This window comes from Vanellus vanellus (assembly GCF_965231255.1).
Source record: "Vanellus vanellus genome assembly, chromosome: 13".
Classification (NCBI taxonomy): Eukaryota; Metazoa; Chordata; class Aves; order Charadriiformes; family Charadriidae; genus Vanellus; species Vanellus vanellus.
The window spans coordinates 18,385,447-18,403,175 of NC_138918.1; the positions used below are offsets into that span (position 1 = coordinate 18,385,447).

The 17,729-nt window shown below is 38.4% G+C and overlaps 2 protein-coding genes across 3 annotated transcripts in view; one reads left to right on the forward strand and one right to left on the reverse strand.

Moving 5' to 3' along the window:
• Positions 1–17,729, forward strand: part of KCNIP1 (potassium voltage-gated channel interacting protein 1) — a gene marked incomplete at both ends in the record, with an annotated part of 450,645 nt that overhangs the window by 32,719 nt on the left and 400,197 nt on the right. The gene's annotated exons all lie outside the window — the stretch shown is intronic.
• On the reverse strand, positions 3,863–14,261 carry KCNMB1 (potassium calcium-activated channel subfamily M regulatory beta subunit 1). 2 transcript variants are annotated; one of them, XM_082489961.1, is made up of 4 exons: positions 14,130–14,261; positions 8,179–8,344; positions 6,439–6,634; positions 3,863–4,406 (listed from the first exon to the last, which is right to left on the reverse strand). In XM_082489961.1, exons 2-4 carry the CDS (start codon positions 8,313–8,315, stop codon positions 4,137–4,139), a joined length of 603 nt encoding a protein of 200 aa, XP_082346087.1. In that variant the 5' UTR covers positions 8,316–8,344; positions 14,130–14,261; the 3' UTR covers positions 3,863–4,136. The 2 variants fall into 2 exon arrangements, with proteins under 2 accessions (XP_082346087.1, XP_082346088.1); XM_082489962.1 differs by having other exon boundaries at positions 8,179–8,348.

Genomic DNA, 17,729 nt, shown 5'->3' on the forward strand with positions numbered 1-17,729 from the left:
AAGTTTTCCCTCACTTCCTTATTAAAAAAAAAAAAACAAACAAGAAACAAAAACCCCACCAAAACCCCCCCAAACAACTCCCCCCCCAACCCCCAAACAAACCAACTAACCTCCTGACCCTCCTCAAAAGCCAAAAGCTAAGAACAAAGTAGCAGTTACTCAGTTGGAAGGTATTTTGTTGTGAAGTGCAGCGGGTTTATGAAGTAAGTGAAGAATCTTTGAGGACCAGAGTCTTATCTATGTTGCTGCTTTGAGGATCAGGTAATAAATATAGCACCAGTTAGCAGGCTACTTAAATCAAAATTGTCAGAGATAGTCAGAAGGTACCTGCTACTGTTTATGTACATTAAGAACATGCTGGTGACTCACAGGTGGCTTCTTAGCAAATCAATGTCCCATAGGTTCCTCTTAAACTGACACTGTTGCTACCTTGTCAAAGTTGGAGAAAGGTGATCTTATTAAAAGCTGATGAAAGCTGAATCTACTTCATACAGAAAAATAGCTTGCCATTTATGGGATAGGCTTCATTTTACAACATTTTGCAATTGGGTTTGGTTTGGGTTTCTTTTTGGCCTAGGAGAAATGCTGGTTCCCTCAAGAACAGTGCTGGAGCTTTTGTACTTTTCCATCTTCAAACAGTAGAATCACCACATCCAAGCCTTATTTGGCATCAAGATAAACTACTCCTGAGAGTCTGTGGCCAGCACTTGAAAAATAGGACTTTTAATAGTTTCAGCAAAACAGTATTATTCATTTTGACATATAAAGGGCCTACACAACTGAAGTATTCATCAGGACCTAAAATCTATCCCCATTCTTCCTGTGTTCCTTGCATGTTCCAGTTGACTCAAGCAGTATTACTGTGGTCTAAGCATCAATGCTGGTGAAAGCTATGTGCAGTCAAACAGATTTCAAGTATGAATTTCATCTCCAGATGCTTGTACTGCCACTTCTCTTCCTCTTGCAGGAGTTTTAATGCTGTAATATATATCTTGATTATCTACTCTGTCTTGAGAAAGTGAGTTGTGTTCATCTGTCACTGCAGTGGTCACTGCTTGTATTGAAGCACTTCTCATAGGAAGTGTTTTGCTCAATCTCAGAAAAATAGCATTTAATTTATCAGATTTATTGTAGAATTGATGGTATAAGCAAATAATATTAAAAAAACCCCAACCAAATAAACCCTAAAGGCTATATAGCTTCCTTGTGTGCTGCTATAAGAAGCCTAGAGAGTGTTATTAAAACTTCACTCTAGTGAATTACAACTTTTGCAGATGGAAAAAGAGTAGAAAAATGTTTACAAAAGCTCAAGAGTAATTCAGCAACCTGGCACACTTAAAACACTTATTTTTGACTTGAAGAGAAACTGTGAAGGAAAAAGAATATCTAGGACTTCTGCATTTCTGAGAAAGTTTAATGTTAAAAGATATCAGCACTGTACATGTGGGCAAAGCAAAATTTAAAAACAAGAACAGACTTCCGTGGTGCCTATACATTTTGTGCGTTTGTTTTTTACGTTAGAATATTTGGCTTTCTGCATTTAAATCCCCTATTTCATAGGTAAAAAGAGGAAGCTGAGTTTGGCAAGAGTCCAAAACAATGGAGTTTCTGAATTTGTGTGTTTGGGTTTTTTTGGTGTGTGTTTGGGGTTTTTTTTGTTTGTGTTTTTTTTTTTTTTTTTTTTTTTTTTTCCCTGCACTGGCTGTTAGCACTTGGAATATCTCCTGCTCAAATAGGAAATGTTACTTTATTGGAGAACAAAATTTGTGTAAGTTTTTTATTCATGTACTTGCATTGTGTACATGTTGGAGGGAAATAACTGTTTTCATGTAATAATCGACTTGCTTTATTTTTGGTAGAGGTAAATCTGGAGACGCAGCTTCCACTCTGAATCAATTTCAATCTACTGCTATCAGGGAGAACTGTGAGCAGGAAGGTGAGGAGGATGTGGCATTAGGGGGCGCTCTCGGGAAGCCAAGGTGGCAGTTGGAAGCAGGAGCTCTGGGTCTTCATGCTGAGTTCTGAAATTAGCAAGATCAAGAGCTTCTGCTCTTCAGAGACAAGTTACTGACTCATGAGTGAGTAGGGGCAACAGGAACTACCACTAGAAGGAACAGCAACACCCAATCTTCATTCAACTCTGCTGAGCCGAGAGGGGAGCAAGGTGGCTGGGATACTGATTTGGTGGACTGAATGTAGAGTAGTCATAAGCAAGTTCTCATTTGCAAACTGGAGACTCTTTGTAAACTGCTGAAAAGCAAAATTTGGACAAAGCTTTGAAAAAGCCTATTAAATAATTCCCTGTCTATTTACAGCTAGCTCATTCACCTCCTGTAGTACCAGTACAGTGTGTTAACTTCAACAGGTATTCCCCCTGTCTGACTACTATATTTCTAAGCAGTTACTATACTCCTGCTTCAGCTTTTGGTGAACTAACAAAACAGGATCTCTTCCCCTTCCTATCCCATTGGCAAATGCTTCTGGTCACCCAAAACACCTGTACCTGTGGCAGCTGCACTCACTTTCCTGAATGAAAAGATAGGAATCGTATATACTCACAGATTCAGATGCATTTCACAAAAGTTTTGTATGAAGATGTAAATACTGTCCTCCTTCTTTGGAAATAATTCTCCTTTTATATTCATTTTTGGCCTTTTTATTAACCCCCCCCCACTGCCCTTATACTGTCTGAATCTTAAGTACTAGAGTGGGTCATTATCCTCTTGTAAATTTCTAATAGATAACCATCTAGATTTCGCACTTTGGACAAGTGTTGGTGATGTTAATAACTGCTATTTTGTACTATCCTGGTCTAATTTGGATTTGCTGATCATGATGAAAAACAAATTCTGACACTGTTCCATTAGTAATGTTGGAAAATTTATGCAATGGGTTAATATTTTAGCCTTCCTCTTTCTTACAATAAACAATAGAGTTGTAGTACATTAATGAGAATAACTCTTTTCCACTACAGTGTAATGAATTTAAATTTGTATCTAAGCTTTGAAATATTCCTGTGAACGATAGCTACTAAGTGGTTACACATCAGCTGTGTGATAAAGCTTGTACTAATTGTGCCCCAAGTGCCAGTCAAATACAGCATGCAGGAAGTATCTTGTGTTCCTCCTGTGTCCAGTAGCAATTTGAAAATTGGCTGAAAGAAACAGAGTTCTTTTCAGAGAACAGAAAACACATCTGTACGTGCATCAGAGCATTCCTAAGTATCTTGGTGCTAGAAACAAATATGTCTCTTGTGAAATATCTTTGTGCTAAGCATGCAAACTTCTGTGGTTACATTAGATTACTGTATTTAGTAAGACATCATGGATGTTTTCTACTATGTAATTATATTCTTTAGGTTGTGACTTCCTTTCCTTAACAGTTTTATAACATATGCAAATGGCAGGCAGGTACCCTTCCTTGAGTAGTACAAGTTTTTCAAAGTAAAGCAAGGCTAAAACTTGAGTTAAATACAAAAACTTATTTCTAGTTTAAACTTCTTTACTGTACCTTATACTTTATGCGTATATTTCATTATATACAATTGGTGTTAGATGTTTAGACTGCAAACTTTGTAATATGTCTGTGTGTATATTTTGGTTTTGTGTGGTTTTCCCCCTCCCCTTTCCCAAAAGCAGAGAGATCCATGATAACAAATATCTCTTTGGACCATAAAATAAACTTCATTTTTTGACAGACAAGAAGAGTATGCCACGAATACATACTGTATTGGTAATGAAGTATATATAGAGTGTGTCTGCCAGTAATGACATATATGGATCTGGCACCAACTGGTCTCAGAAATTTAGGACCCTGTCTAACACATAGAACAAGAATTTAGTAGTAAACTTGAACTGTAGATCTGTAAAGCAACAGTACCTCAGAAAGCCTAAGGAAACAATAGGTAGTAACTCAGTCTGTGCTCTTATGAGGCATTTTTAGGTATTCCTGGGAATAAATTTTATATTTTGTCCTCATGTAGTGGATTGCTGTCCACAGTGGGTGTCATTCAGTTTTCCAGAATGCCTGCCTTTGGATTGACAGCTGGTATATTAAAAGTCACAAAATGCAAATAAAGACAGGCAGAACAAAGGCACTTTTATATCTTCCGACAATCTATACTATATATTTATTATCTACTGCCAAGCAGAAAGAACAGAAACATACTGACTAATTTTTACCAGAACAATAATCAGACATCCACCGGTAAACATGAGTGTAGGCCAAAGGAAAGCAAAGAGGAGGCCTTTTGGGGGATAAAGTCTGCTTAAAATTACACTGGTCTGCATTCCTCCTGGGTCATAGTAGCATGGGAAAGTGTGGTATTTTTTGAAATTGCTTGCAATTGTTTCTATTCGTGCTTTAACTTCTTTAGAGTTCTCCAACTTGTCTGGGACATACGAGCACTGGAATAAGAAATCAAGATGATTCATTATAACAGATAGTCTAATACAGGGTTTGTAGTTAAGTCAGATTGAATAAAGCAAACATGCTAGTACTGACAAAAACTTCTGTGGTTTCGCTAGTGTCGCTGGAGATCATCTTGGTTTCCTGATGTCCATAACCCATTTGCCATGCTTCCCTGCATCTGACTGTGTGTCTGTGCCCTCAGGCTGCAGTTTTACAGATTGGAGTAATGTTGTTGGAAACCAAGAATACATATGTGCTAGAAATAGAACTGCAGTCTTTGCGACTGTCACTTTATTATTACAGTGCCAAGTTTGGATTCCTAACAGAGCTTCTAGGCACTGCCACAGCAGAAATGTGTTAGCTGTGCAGAAATTCACAACTGGCTTGTCAGCGTGCAGGAAAATGAAGTTGCTTCACTGTGCACCTCTGGTTGTAACTAGTAGAAAAATAAGAGGAAAGTATGGCTGTATGAGGCTTCCTACTTGTCCTCACAACAGAACTATTTTGATGTGTAGTAAAACTGCAAAGTTATTTAGTCATCAGTGGAAATACTATTAGACTTTGAAGCACTAATATTTTTTTGTTGTTGCTATTTATAAGTTTCTTTTCTGCAACATTATTTTGCATACATAATAATGTTTAGGTGTCTTAAGCTGGAAACTGGCCAAAGCAGAAGGGGGATGGTTCCTGATCTGAAGGCTTGTACTTGCAGTAATGCAAACAGCAGGTAGGAAATCAGCAAATCACCTCCTCTTGCAGTGAACAAAACTCTTGTTTCAATCTACAGTGAATAATTTCTGCTTTGCCACTTCGTTTTATTTAGCTTTCCCTAAGTTAGTCACTATAAAGATAGGCCAAAATTCTCTTCAGCTTAAGTGTTTTATGTTATCAGGTTTGCACTGTGTGAAATTCTAACCTGTATAATTTCTTTAAGAAAATGAGCACGTGTAGTCTGAGCATGTTTGTTTTGAATTATGAAAGTCTTCAGTCTTGGGTATCCAAGATCTGAATTTCACTTTATGTCTCCTTAGAGAGTGTTGAGCTGGAATAAGGCCTCTGAAATACTCATGGTTTTGGAACTGAACTGAACCTGACCTTCCTTAAGACAGAGTACCTGTACGAGCACTTCTGGTTGTGGGGCAGCAAGGCTGAAAATGTTGAGCTCTTTGCTGATTCCGAAGCAGAAACACTGGCAGGAACAGAAGTATAACACCCTACTTTTTACCCTTCCCTAATCTGTCATGTACCTCTAAAGCCAAATTAATAGTCTGAACCCATGTTTCTGATCCACCTGTGGTCTGCATTTTTCCTCTGGGGAAGAGATCCCTAAAATGACGGACCAAGGTACCTCTGCCACAATACCCAGTGTCTCTGCATTACACAGGTGTTTCCTACAGCGCCACTGCCTTCTCCATGAGTTCAGGTTTCTGCTGCTGTGCTGGCCAGAAACAGTTGCAGACCAAACCAGAGACAAATGAGTTTTCTGGGTGATTGTCTTCCAAAATAACTGACTTGTTTTTCCTTTCTAAAATGTGCATCGTGTTCCCAACAGCACCCTCGTTTCCCCTTTCTCTGCTTTCTTTAACCCTGCTTCATATCACACACCTAAAATGGAAGTAAAATTGAGATTTGGGCTCTTTCTTTGGACAGTTTTTAACTTCAGGTCTCTCCTGTGAAAATTTAACAAGCAACTGAGCAAACCACAGCTTATAAACTACTTCTTACCATGGGTCTTCAACTTGGAGACTTAACATTTATGAACATTTAAAAATATGTAAATATTTATGTTTAGTTGGTGTAATTCCTTAAAAAGTATTAACTTAATGCTTGATGTAATGTTTAAAACAAAATCTGAAACTGAAATTTGTGGAATATTTTAAAAATGCCTTGGTCTAAGCACAGACATTAACATGTAAAAGATGAACAGGTCCTACTCTTACTCTGCTGCTTGGTTTAAAAACAATCCCCCCTTTTCAAAGGTGTTAGATAGCAGCAGAGAGCGATTATTTTAATCTGTGTTCCAGGTACCTTAGGATTTCTTTCCAGTGTATCTTCAGTCTGATACAGCATAACCTCTTGTCCTGAGGCTGTCAGATTAACCCACACCTGTAGACAGGGATAAGGAAAGATGTCCTCATCCTCTGAGCCTTCGCTGTTTGGGCAGAGAACTTTGTCCTTGATGTTGGTTTTGAGTACCTTACACACAGTTTCTGTTGTCCAGACACTACAAAAACAAAACAAAAAGCATTGCTTTTAAATGTGTTAACAGCATCTGTTGAGAGTTGCATGCTGGAGATGCATCTGAGTGTGCCAGCTGTGAGTGGTGGCATGGGTAGAGTTCATGGCTGCTCAATCCTGGTGTGGTGAACTTTGCACACCCGAATCGATGGCTGAACCTGGAGAAGGGCTGCCATAGGAAAGCAGTGCAGGAAAGCATTTTGTTGTTGTTGTTTGTTATGCATTCTGTGGTTTGGAGTTAGATTCTAACCCCACCTGTAATCAGCTTCAAGTCTTATTCAAGAAAAAAGAATTTCTATGGACTTCAGAGTTTGATATTAATATTTGGAAGTGTAGTACCCTGGGAAAGTTTGACATTATTTGAAACCTGGCTGAGCATAGTGGAGCTTTTGATGTCTCAGAAATATTTTGACTAATTTCATTCAATAATTCTCAGAACTCAGATCAGTTCCCAAGCTTTTTCCCCCCTCTCCTTTTCTTTATTACATGGACGTTCTGCGTTAATAAGTACCAGGATTTTGTGTGGCAAAAATTCATGGTTTTGCTGTTACTTATCCCTTTTTCTCAAAAGTTATTCTTTTATTACTGATAGTACAGTAAGCTTTTGCTTACACTTTGGTGGCAAAAAAGTGAAGAAATAGTCTCACTTCAGTTCTTAAACTAATCTTTTTACATGCAAATGTCTTTTGTAATGTAATCAGGAAGCTGGAAAATACATAAAATATATGTGAATTACTCTGTTTTAAAGACAATGTTTTTCAAACATTTTTAAGATTAAAGATGCTCTTAGCAAGAACAATGAGGTGGATGTACTTGCTTGCTCCATCAAAATCTTCAAGCATGAAAAACAGCTCCATTCTTCATCTTGTAACTTTGGCTTTTTGCAAATTGGTTTTGTGTGTGGAGGCAGAACTTGCAAAATGAAATAAAAATGTGGGTAATAGTAATTTCTTCAGCATTCATTGTATTCTGCAACATTTGCTGTGGTAGACTGGGCTGTTGAAGGTACTAGTTTCACATGATGGTTGATTTGAAGGTAAGATACAAACACTTGACCGAACAATTTTACCATGACTTCTGTTGCTCTAGTTTTTATAGTTTTATTAAAAACAACACACCATCCTGCACAAGGAAAAGGTTTTTGTGTTTGGTCTTTTTTGTTTAGTTGGGTTTTGTTTGTTTGTTTATGCAGGATTTAGTTTTCCATTGTCAAGCCTTGAAAAGCATGGTTGCTTTTCGTTTTACATATTTTCATAGTAAATATTTTGTTTTACACCGTTGTCATTCTAGCCCTGAGGAGGATCATTCCCTCTTTCTTGTGCTTACCTGTAAATGCCTGATGACTTCTTGGTGCATTTATTTCACTTTTCATTTCTCTTTTCTTCTGTCTTAAATTCTTACTAGCTCTTCAAGGACTTATTGTTTCTATAGTGTACAATGCACGAACTTATGTTTTGACATTGTTTTAATAATTGTACTTGCTGACAGGAAAAATCCCCACCTTTATTCATAACGAATGGCTGTTATTACCTTTTAGTGTAGAATGGCACAATGGTGATCCCAATAAAAAAGTACATCATCATGGAGCATGCGACCATTCCCAGTCCCAAGCACAGGGCTCTTGTCTCCCCTCGCTTCTGTGCAGTCACCAGCTTTTTTCCCAACATGATTTAGAGTTGTGTAATCTAAACAATCTCTTGCTCGTATAAAATAAAATACAGAAAGGAGAGGGAAAACACGATTAGGATTTGCTACAGGTATTGCAGTTGTGTAACAAGTTTCTGAAATATAATGTATCCCATAGAGGAACAGTCCAATGTCTGCAAAAACTAGAAATTTTTTTTAAAAAAAAAAAGCTACTGTGTTTTTTGTTATCAGTAGACTCCTTTTTACTTTCTGATATTTACCATATAGTTTTAATAGTGTGTGTGTGTTGAGAAGAGGGGATTGGGTAGGAAAACGTGATTACTTTTGGGGAGAATTCTGTTAACGCCCAATTGTCCTCAGCCTTAGTTCAGTCTGGTTTATGTTGCTTCTCTGAAGTAAGAGATACTGTGTTGTGTTATTGTGTTATTCAAAGGCTGCATGAAGGGAAAATCCTCCTACAGTAGAATCCATTTTACATTATGCCTTTTCTTATGGATTAGTCTGAAGCATGGTTGTCTTATTCAAAAGAGCTGAAATAATTTAAAATTTAACATTTGACATGCCCAGTTCCAACTTCTGCATGTTTGTTGTTTGGCTGTGCCCATTCAGATATGCTCAAAACTTGATGTCCAACCAAATAGCAGAGAAAAGCTATGTTCTCCAGACAGAAGTAGAGTGATGCCACTGAACACAAACAGGATTACAAAACGCATCAGTTAAAACTGCTGTCCTTTCACCGCAAGCATAGGGTCAGGACTGCCGCTGGTACTAGTGGGAGAGTGCAAACCTTGAAGTGTTGGTGTAACACCAGGGGTACTCTTAGGCACAGCTGTTCAAACCTTAGCTCGGGAGTGACTGGCATTTTCCCACCCACTCCCTTGCCAAATAGCATTTTAAATTATCTTGCCAATTCTTTGATAAAAAGAATCTTAAAATAATTGCTGTGAATCCATATGTCATTCGATCAGTACGACTCATGTACAGGATTAATATCAAAATGAGCCATAACAGTCACTGAGAGTTCGACCCATCACCAGTATCTGTTGTGCTCACAGCTGTAACTGAATGTTTGTGGGGTTTTGTTTTTTCATGAAAACATGGGACAAACTATAGTTATGGCAAATGAGACTGGCAAGATTTGTGTGGGCTTTTGGGGGAGAAGGGAGGAAAACAGAACAGAAGGAGAAAGGGAAAATATGTTAAGTACATGCTGAACCAGGTTTCAGTCCTGGTCTCATATGCAACAGTGCACAGCTTCATGCAGTAGCTGGTGCATTTTCAGGATTTTAGCTTCAGGTGTGTAAAACTATTTAGTGTTTAGCCTTACTGGCTGGCCTTCAGGATGATGTGGTTCTTGCTTAAATCCACCTGTGTTCAGCTAAGTAACGGACTAAATACCAAGACTTAAGTTTAGGTACAGTATAAGACAAGCACAAGCTAAAGTTAGCAAGTACGCTCTTCAGGTTAACCATGAGTAGATGGTCTCCAGCTGCTGCAGGCTGGCAGAGCTGTGGTGTGAATATAATCTGAATGTTGCTTGCTTTCCTATTAGTTCTGTTTTTCGCTGGTAAAAGTGCCTTACTTTGACTGTTTAATGATCAAAGGAAAAAAGTATTTGAATGTTGAAATGCTACTGGTTTTAGACTACTGTAACACCTGAATGCTAGTGTCATTAACAATAAAAATATATAAGTCTGTAGACAGTAAAACAGCTTTAGTTGTTTAGCATATGGCTAGCTACAGAATTTTTTAAGTATATATTTTGAAGTAGCTAGTGGATGATATAAAAATGAAAGGCTGTTCTGAGGTTTTCTTCAGAACAACAGTAGTTATTGTTGGAATACTGAATTTTGTCCAGTTCCATATTTAATGCCACTTTAAATAAAACATCCATATCTACTGTGACTTTTGCATACGGCATTTTGAGGGGAGTTACTTTTCTGATGATTGTGTACAATTCGCTGGCATTGTAAGCAGCATCTGAAGTTGGAAATTGCGGTAAGATGAACCTTACCTGCTTACTGGCATTTAAGTTTAATACAGAATGTGAGCAAATGCTCTTAAGTAACCCTGTATTGTGTTTTTCTTGGTCTATGGGGCTATAAATAGAACGGGTGGCATCAAGCACTGTCAGCGTGCTCACGCTGTGCCTGCATGCTTGTGTATAACCATGCACAAAGGCACGTGCACCCTGCAAGGAAACTTGGGTAAATGTCAGTAGTGACAGTTCCTTGGAAACTTCTATTGTTTCTTTTAGTTCTGTGGATGAAAAGTGGAAATAACATTTTTGAAAAACAAAGAATTCAAAAATATTTAAAATATTGGAACACTGTACAACGTTGCACCTTAAGACCAATTGATGTTAAACTGTCTCTCCTTAACCTATTGTGCAGCTTGGTCAGAGTGGAAAGTGGAATAAAAGAACATTATCGGTCCTGGAGCACAGGCCCTTAGACCACATGGTACCTGAGTGGTAGTTCTTGTAGCACAGTGGGAAGCTAATGGTAGACAAGTGAAAACCTGCGTTGTTAGCAAGAAATTCTTACATACAGTAAAAATTATTAATCTTTAATTAGTTCTGTGGGAAAATGAAAAAGCAAAAGATTGGTATTTCCAGTGTGACTTGTGGAAAAATTCTAGTGGCCTAGTGCTGTTAATATCTTGAGTTTTAGATGAACCATAATGGTTACATAGTTGTCCCAGATACACTGAGAAATAGTGGGGTAATCAGACCCCTTGTTACACGGAATCAAGAAGTGTGGGACTATTAACCAATGAATTAATAAGAAATGTAATTGCCCCTCTAGTCTGCTTGAATGTCAGCCACATACGCAACAGAAGTACCAGTAAGCTCATCCTTCCTAATCATCCTGAACTGCCAGACTACCTCTTTAAAACACATAAGGAGTTCATATGTGCAAATTGTAATTTTCACAAGTAGCCAAGAGGTTTTCCCAGCATAATGCAGTGTTGTTCCCCATCTTGACCCCCACTCTCTGTATGGGCTGCTGGGTGATCCTGTTTACCTCTGCTCCCCCAGTTCAGATGTCTGCTCTGCCCCAAAGAGAATAAGGACATATGAATTATGCAGAGAATGTTATCAAGAAAGATTGGTCTAAAAATATCTCACTGAGTGCTTCTATAGACATAAAAAATAACCGGCTAGGTCTTCAGGCAGTGTAAATCAGAGGTTCTCATGTCACCGTTGTGTTGCTGCAGCAGATTAGCTGTAAATGTTGTCCCTAAAACTGAAATACATATTTCCTGCTGCATTTTTTTATGCTTTAAAATTTAGACGACCAGAACAATCTGTAACAATATTTCATGCATGTGCAGAATAATTTAAGCAGAAAGTTAGTCAAGGAAACCCTGTGTGCATTTTTTTTCTCCTTTCATATATAAACATTCTTACGTTCTTGTGCTGAAAACCCTGTGTTTTCTGAGTCTCAAGACAATGGAATGCTGCATGCATATAGAAAAACATATTTATTTGGAATTTCCCCAGTGTTTAAAAGGTTAATTTTTTCAGATCAAAAATTCTCTTCTGCCTCATAACTCTGTCAATGTATATTAGGAGGAATGTTGAAAGAGCTAATTAAGTGTTTCCTCTGACAAAATCGTTAAATCTTTGGAAAATGAAGCACTGCAGAGGACTTGATTGGCCCAGGGTGTCTCTGACTGTATTGGAATTGGACTGTGTATAACGTGGGTTTTAGTCTAGCCTTCAAGAGCAAATCTTAATGTATCTTTTGCACTGAAGATTGTGGGGTGCCTCCATAATTATCAGGAAAATATAAGCTCCAAATCTTTTCATAATGTTCCCTCTCCCTAATCTTCTTCTTCAGTCTAGTTAAATTATACAGTACATTAGCTGTGCAATTTCAATGTATAATCACTGCATTGACAGCTGCTGGTGATAATCCTAGGGATGCCATCTGCTCAGGTTTGGAATAGTCCCCTGTTTTGATTAGTAGTCATGTTTGATACTTGGCAGGAAGTCTCTGCCTCATCCTCCCCCATCAATCGAGGAGTTTCCAGTGCTGTGACCTCTGTGAGTCTGGGTGGGACCTTTCTCTTGAGCTGTTTAAGGCTGCTCTTAACTTGGGTATGGCACTATTGGTAGCACTGATGAATTCATCTTGCTCGCTTGCACAAGAAAGGGTGCTAAACCCATACCTTAAATTTAAATTGGGAATAAATATTAACAGTCAGCTAGTCATTTTTTTGAGATGGTTTATCCTACACCATATGGTGAATTTTCTAGTGAGCATTTATGTACTGCTTTCAGATGAGCATCAAGTGCTAATACTACATCCCACCAAGAAGAGTGATGCAAGTCATTCGCATCTCTAAGGTGATTAGGACTTTTTAAACAGGTCTGGACCCTTCGGCCTCTACTGCCTCAGCATAAAAAATAGCCATTTGCTTTCTCCTATCAAGTGCCAACTTAATAGTCACCTTGTTATAATCTCAAAACATCTTGTGTGGACAACATAAAAAATGCTGGCTTTGCTGTGTGTGTAAGAAGAGCACAGTATTCATTGCCAGTTTATTGACCAAATACTTTATGTGACAACCAGAAGGCAATTGTAAGTTTTAGATCTATAAATATGAGCTCTGTACTGGTTATACTGCTGTGGCAGAGCTGCACAGCTTACATATTTGCTACTGCCTCTGAGTAGAATTAATTTGATCACTCGCATTTGCCTACCTGTTTCAAGGAGTATTTTAACACTGCTTAGATTCTTATTCTATTCTGTTTCAATCCTGTCCTCATGCTTTTCTCATTTACTGCCCCACTGCTTACACCCAGGACAACAGGCCTGAAGTCAAAACTACATTTGCATTGGCACTTGCTTCCCCTCTCCCTGCTTTCCATTTCCTACCCTAGTGTTTATAAGCATTTCTTGCTAGTAACAGGTCTGCCTTTGCCAGGGGTTTTGTTCATTGCAAATTGATAAGAACCTATGACTTTAAAAGCATTCTGTGCATCTGGGACCACAAAAAACTGTGTGTGTTACAGAATAAGGTGATGCTGAAACCTCAATGGAAATGTGCACAGGAAAGAAGATTGTGCCATGTACTCATGCAGCTGTCTTGGAAACCTGAAGCAGCAATATTCTGACTGTGTAACGTCATACAACTATATTTTATGAAATATGCTGTATCATTTTGCTTTAGTAATGAACAGTTTGCCTGATGTGACGCAAGAGTGAATTAAAGAAGCTAATTTTTTTGTTTAAAAACCTATGTAGTTATTTAAGAGTAATTCTGTTAGCTTTTAAACCTAGTGGTTCTTTAAAAAAAGAAAGAAAAAAGTTACTTGCTCAGTTCAGCAGTTCAGAAGTTTTTCTAGAGTGCTTCTTTTGGATTCTGTGCAGTACAGGGACTGCACAGAATTAATCGGTTTAAGAGTAGATTTCAGGGAAGCCTGCAAGAGTTCAAGTGCCTGGTTCCTCTCTAACTTAGAGGTAGACAAATACAGCCTCTAAAGGAATGCTGAACACCCAAAGCCATGAAACTTCTGAGAGGAAAGGTATATGTATTTACCATTAAAATGAAAAAAAGCGCTATGATCTCATATAGGCTGCAGACTCCTACGATTCTGTTGTTTGTGAAAATATTACTGTTACTTTTGCTAATAATTATTGAGAATTATCAGATTGATTCCAGTTACAAAAGAGAGAACAACTTAACTTTTTGGTAGCATGTGGGCTGTCCTCCACAGTGCTTGCAGATTTGAAAGATTGCTGCTTCCAAAAGCTCTGTGCTTTTCAAAACCCAAAGCTATTGCATGCTCTCAAGGAAAAACAGTTTCTTAGAAATATACTTACTATTTTTGATGAAATGCTTCTTTCTGTGATGAAAAAACTCCTGTTACATGACAGACTTAAGATAGCAGTGGAACTTAAACCTGTAAGGGATTTTTTTTTTTTTTTTCCTTTCCTGTACTTCTCTGGGTTTCCTTTGCTGTGGCTGAACTCCTAGCTTAGTTCCCCTATTACGAAGCTTTCTGTAACCATAAATGGTAAGGTATGAAAGAGCACCATCCTTTTTGAGATTAATTGCTGAAAACCATGGAGCCGCAATACTAACTACAGCTGAAGAGACTGAGTTTTCACATACCCTAGGGCCCCTTTTGCCACGTATCCTAGTACATTTGTCTTAAGCTGTAGTCCTACTCCTTTTGTACAGCTTTTTAGTCCAGAAATCTGGTAGGTCTTTTGGGTAAGATTTAAGGAATTGACTGTATCAATGACCAGTGGTACTTATTCTTAATTCTTAATACCTAAGCTATTAACAGCTGTGTGTAAATGCTTTGTTGCCACCAGTTTTGATCAATTTGGATGCAATAGATGCTAAAATTTGGCTGTACCTCAGAGCCCTATTGGCAAGAACAAAGCATCCATTATGCCATGGTTATATTAGTGTCCAGCATGTTTGTCTAGCCAAAAAGCCAAGTCTGCTTCTGGGACATACAAACAGATGACTCCTAGCACAGAGCTTCAGAGAAGAGCTAAAATAGTATCTTTTTTTTTTTTTTTTTTGTAGAGGAAAACTCTTTTATTGAGAGACTAGAGGAATTGAAATGAGTTAATCTAGTAAAAGCATTATGAGTGCTCTGAGCTTTGTAAACAAGGGTAGGATCCCCTCTACCCTGCTTTAGGTATCTAATAATTAGCTGTTTCAGCTTAAGCTGGTCTTCCGGGCTTGCTTTTGGTGAAGGTTTGAAGCTGACATGTTCAGAGACTTCAAGCTGTCTGAAGATAACAGATGAATCTTCCCCAAAAGGACCTTTTCTATTATTATTGATGCAGAAGAGAGCACAGAAAGCTAACTTGGATTTAGATAACTGTCTGTTAGATACTTAAAGCTAAGTAAGATGAAGCCCGCTACTATAATCTAGATCAGAAAGATTTATGATCATAGTCATTTTTTAATATTTGAGAAGTGATGTAGCTAAACTTAAAGAATGACATTTGAAGGTTGGAAAAAGAGCCTTGTGAATGAAACTTATTCCCAGATAAAAAATGATCTGGTTGGGTGGGGTTCTCTATCATTTTTTTTGATACTTTGAAATATCCAGTCTTTTTTCCTAGGATGCAGGCTCTGGCTCAAGCAGAAGTCAGGGTCTTAATGAGGAATTTATTAAAAGTGATTTTGGGGCTGTGTGATTCAGAGTCAAGGTAGAAAACAAGGTAACCCTTGCTGACTGAAATTCATGTATCTCTAGCTCTGGCTGTCTCTTCTGCCAGGTCTCTTTAACTTAATTTTAACTGCCCCACTGAGGAGTTCTACTGTGAAATTAACACAAAACTTGTGGAATTCCACATGCAAAAGAGAGATTACATTTTTAAAGTTCCTCAGTGCACTGAAGGAGGTGGTGGTAGAGTGCTTTGGTTCAGTTTGAGGTGCACTGGTGATTTATTTGAAAAGACGGAAGCCTGTGCTCCAAGTCTGGTGCTACATGTTACTTTTTGCTTGCTTCTTTTCTGCTCACGTACACTGCAGTCCAGGTGGCCACTGGCTCTTGGAGAACTAACCCAATAAAATAAGCTAAAAGGAGATGTGCTGATATCCACTTCTAACTTTGGGATATTTTGATGTGCCACTGACCTGTACTGAGTAACGTGTATGCATGAGAGATTTATCAGCAGCAAGCCAAATGATTGTTACATTATAAACTGTAAATCTGTATTACAGTCTAAAATAGCCTCTGTCTTATTAAAACCACATGGAATACTTTAATTTTTTGCAACCTGAGGGGAGGGAGGGAGGGAAAAGGGAACAATCTGGTGATTGAAATCACCATGCACTTTTGCCCTGGTGCTCCTTCTCCTTGCAGGAGCTGCGGTGCTCACTCCTGCTCTAGCCTTGCACCTGGCTATCATGGTGGGACACCACGCACCCACTCCGCTGCTTGTTCAAGGCAGGATTTCCCTGGTCTCAGAGGAGCACAGGACCAGCTGTAGCCTCTGCATGAGGATCTGCTGCTGGGACACTAATTCACAGTTTATTTGTAAGGTACATAACTGATGATGCACAGTTTGTCTGGGCCTTACAAGGACACAGAGAGGGGGTGTGGGGTCACTGCTGGAAAGGCCGAGTTCCTGTGAGTGCTTTTTGAGTATGGGTGGCAAAACAAATCGAGGCCAGTGGAGCAGTAGCTCCTATTGATCTAACATCCTTTTGCACATACTAATTTTAGCCAAGATAAAAAATTTTGCAGTGGCCTTTCCAAGCTTTGCTTGAGGTGCTGTTTTAATGTTTGATCCCTGACTATAATTGGGGGAAGAAAAAGGGAAGACAAACAATGTCAGAGCAGGCTTTTCTGAACTTCAAATACTCTATTCCAAATCTGAACAAGTTTCTTTTCAATGTCTTGCTTCCCACTTATTTTATTCTAATGTGTTAAACCCTTTGGCTAAGGCCAAAACCAATTAAATTTGAGGGATAATTTCCCATGATTCTTTAAAAATTGAGCAATGCTTCAACTTTGAAAAAACAGCTGTGACCAAGTTAGTGAAGTATCTACACTTACCAGTTTCCAGAACTGCAAGAAGCTATCAGGCAAATTAAAGAGAATTAAGATAAATATTTTGGAGGAGTTATTTTCTCTGTAATTGCCAGTGGAAGAAAAAATGTGGGAGAGAAGACATGGCTCTGAAAGAGAAACTGTGTAAACATTAGCATACAAGGATTGTATTGTTTTGTAAATAAAAAAATTAAGGGACTTTTAAGCATTACAGCAGTGGTAAGGGAAAAGAGTTTCTGGTGTTTATTTGCTGTACTACTCTGTAATGAGTACCCAAACTGTCCTTTGTGCACCATCTGTATTATAAAGTGCTTTGTTCCAGCTCCCTTGTTCTAGCTGCCTTTTGTTTCTGATGGGGTTTGGTCATCAAAGGTGTGTGTTAGTTCAAAGGTGTCTTAACCCTCCCAAGGGATCAGACTGACTTTGCTGTGATTCTAAAGCATCAAGGAAGCTCGAGAGAGTCTGGTTTGACACCACGTGCTACTGAACAGCTTGTTGCTGTGACATCACATGAATTAAACTTATTTTGTGTTTGCAGGTGACCTGTTGTCCATTAGGCTGCCTATGTAACAGGTTGATCTTGCTGGAAGTCCTAGTCAGATTATATAAGTAGTGTCTGTAAGGCAAGCAGAAGTGATGTGAATTTGCCAACTGTGAACTTCCTTTTGGCTCTAGTGTAAAGAGCGGTTCAGGAGTTAAAAAGTGTGTGTGTGGGGGGGGGGGGGTAGATCTTTTAGTTGGTCAGAAGTGCTTATTCCATTCTTTAAGCTGATCATCCATAAGGGTTGTTTTCACATTAGGGCATAAGAAAAACTTAATGGCTGTGAGACGGAGACAGTTTAATAAGTATTGCCATTTTATTTCCAGGACTTTCTGTTGCTTCTGAAAAATCAGTGAG